This window comes from Rhagoletis pomonella, unplaced genomic scaffold (assembly GCF_013731165.1).
Source record: "Rhagoletis pomonella isolate Grant_MI unplaced genomic scaffold, Rhpom_1.0 Rhpom_scaffold_11845, whole genome shotgun sequence".
NCBI classification, from domain to species: Eukaryota; Metazoa; Arthropoda; class Insecta; order Diptera; family Tephritidae; genus Rhagoletis; species Rhagoletis pomonella.
In genome coordinates, this window is record NW_023470373.1 from 2,431 (window position 1) to 4,944 (window position 2,514).

Below are 2,514 nucleotides of genomic sequence, written 5' to 3' on the forward strand. Positions count from 1 at the left end.
AAAAAACAATAAAATTAATAAATTTATATAATTTTACATGAGTTTTAACATTAGCAACCTATTTGAAAGTTCCCTTTTTCAAGAGAGTCAGGAGCAAAATGGTAAGCAAAACAACTTTTCTCTAGTTACGCACATGTTTGCAAATTTTTCTTGTCTTAGATCTTGAGTCTATTATACAAAAAAAGTGCTACATAACCTCAGCTGAAAATGCTATGCAGACAACCACGTCAACCCCAATAAGCGGTTCAGCAACAGCACCTCAGGTTGAATCAGGTTCAGTGGCATCTGTAGCATTTAATGACGGTAATTTAAAATTTACCGCTGAATTCAATTTAATATGTATATATTTTTTTTTTCATTTCAGAGATGATGGGAATGCTGAAACAAATTTTGGCAAACCAAATGGTGATAGGGGAAAAGTTGTCGACGTTGGAAGCCAATGTATGTAAAAACATTTTGTGCTAATTTCCATACTTTATTATATACAGTGGCTTAGAAAATAATACGAGTGTGACTATTTTACCAGTCTTGGCTACTTATAATTTAAAAATTCATTTTTTAATTCTAATTCCACACTCCTATTATTTTGTGCACCAATGTACATGCGATATTCCTTCAAATACAGTGGCGTTCACGTAAATAGCACACATTTACTTTTTGCATATGTATGTATATATGTATATATAAATATAGTACATTCTATAAATATGTTAAATCTTCCTGAATTGTCCACAAAGTTTTAAACTTCGACTATATGTTTTATGTTATAGAATGTACTATATTTATATATACATATAAACATATACATATATATATATATACATATGTATATATATATACTGCAAAAAATAAATATGTATGTGTTAATAGATGTATCTATTTTAAATATTTCTTTTAGCAAACTGTTATACACTCAAAGTTGGAATTTTTGGGGGAAGTGCAGGGAACGCTGATCCACAACCAAGGTGTCATAAGTGAGCAGGTTGAAAAACTCAGTCACGATGTAAGAAATAATTATAAAAATTTAAAACTTATATATAAACATGTACCTTATTTTTTTTGAACAGTACGTTGATAAATCTGAAACCCTTGCCCAAAACACTTTGCTCCGCGAATGCAAGGTCGCGATAAAAAAAGTAGAGCGATCAGTCTGCCTAATGACTGGGGAGTTAAGAGACGACGCCCTTGACGAAGTGGCCAGAATGCTCCCAATCAACACCCTTGAATCGGTATTGGAGGTTGAGGAAAAACTAAAGGAACCTCACTTCGCGCAAGCAATGGTAAAAAATGAGCATAATCTTTCTACCTTCTTATGTTAATATATTCTTTCTGTATGGTTATTTTCTGCAGACAACATATTGTCATAAGCTGAAGGGCACATCTGAGGAGGTCGATGGAGTCCTTCGGAATTTGTTTACAGATACTCTCCTGGAGTCCTTCAATTGGGATGGAAGGGGAGAAAGGCAAGCGTTAGCGAAACTGGATGTTATAGAAAAAGTATTGAGAGGTAAATAAATTGCAAACAAAAATAAGCCGAAGTCATTTTTTAATCAATTTTATTTTTTATTTAGGCGTTTTTCAACTACATGGTGCCTTCGAGTTTGAAAGAGGTGTGCGAAAGGCTGTAGAGAAGAGCCATCATCGCATGAAGCAGAAGAAATATATATCGAAGAAAAATAGAATACAATAAGTACAAGATAGGGATAGAGTACAACTCCACAACAAGCTTTTCCGGCGTTTGCCGGTTTTCAGGCCTTCACCTACACAATTCAGCTATTTCTGAAAGTCTAAAAAGCGCTGAACGCCTGAAAAGCTTGTTGTAAAGTTGTACTCTTAAAGTGTAGTATAGTCTTACACTTAGTTTTTAATTTTCTGTTCTTTTATCCTTTAAAAGGCCTTTGACATATTAAAGGACTAACAACTTAAACAAAAAAACGCTAAAAATACATCAATTCTCTGAGGTGTAGTCGTTTCTGTATCAGCGGAAAAGTAAAAATATCAGAAATATAAAAAATACTTTTTTTCTGTCTTGAAATAAGATATACATATGTTATTTGTACTTTTGAAAATTAAATCCTTTTCAAAGCAAAAATTAGATATATTTTTTAAGACAGTAAAAAGTATTTTTCTTATATTTCTGATATTTTTACTTTTCCGCTGATACAGAAACGACTACACCTCAGAGAATTGATGTATTTGTTAGCGCTTTTTTTTTTAAGTTATTAGTTCTTTGAAACTTTAAAGGCACTTTAATGGATTCAAAAACAAAAAATTCAAAACTAATTGTAAGGATATACTTTATTTTCTTAACTAAAACAAACAGTGCCTTACTCAATTTTCCAATTAAAAATGAATAATTTTTTAAGTTAACTATTTTTTGAAGCCCCTAACGTAACATTACACCGCGTGTCAAAATTATAAACGCACCACATATTGACAAGTTTCATTAAGTCTTTATTATTTCATTTTAGTTAGTTTTTTATAAAAATATAGTTTATTCTTTGGTAAAGGCCA

General features: G+C 31.4%; 1 protein-coding gene across 1 annotated transcript; it reads left to right on the forward strand.

Annotated features, from left to right (window-relative positions):
* The first annotated feature begins 871 nt into the window (after positions 1 to 871).
* LOC118756721 lies at positions 872 to 2,015 on the forward strand. Its single transcript, XM_036491467.1, has 2 exons — positions 872 to 1,280; positions 1,351 to 2,015. Exons 1-2 carry the CDS (start codon positions 1,044 to 1,046, stop codon positions 1,513 to 1,515), a joined length of 402 nt encoding a protein of 133 aa, XP_036347360.1. The 5' UTR covers positions 872 to 1,043; the 3' UTR covers positions 1,516 to 2,015.
* Positions 2,016 to 2,514: the final 499 nt, after the last annotated feature.

Bases quoted from the DNA above. Each gene is read 5' to 3' on its own strand.
- LOC118756721 (XM_036491467.1), top strand. From the start codon at position 1,044: ATGTACCTTATTTTTTTTGAACAGTACGTTGATAAATCTGAAACCCTT. The intron at 1,281-1,350 runs GTAAAAAATGAG...TATTTTCTGCAG, and splicing joins CTCACTTCGCGCAAGCAATG to ACAACATATTGTCATAAGCT.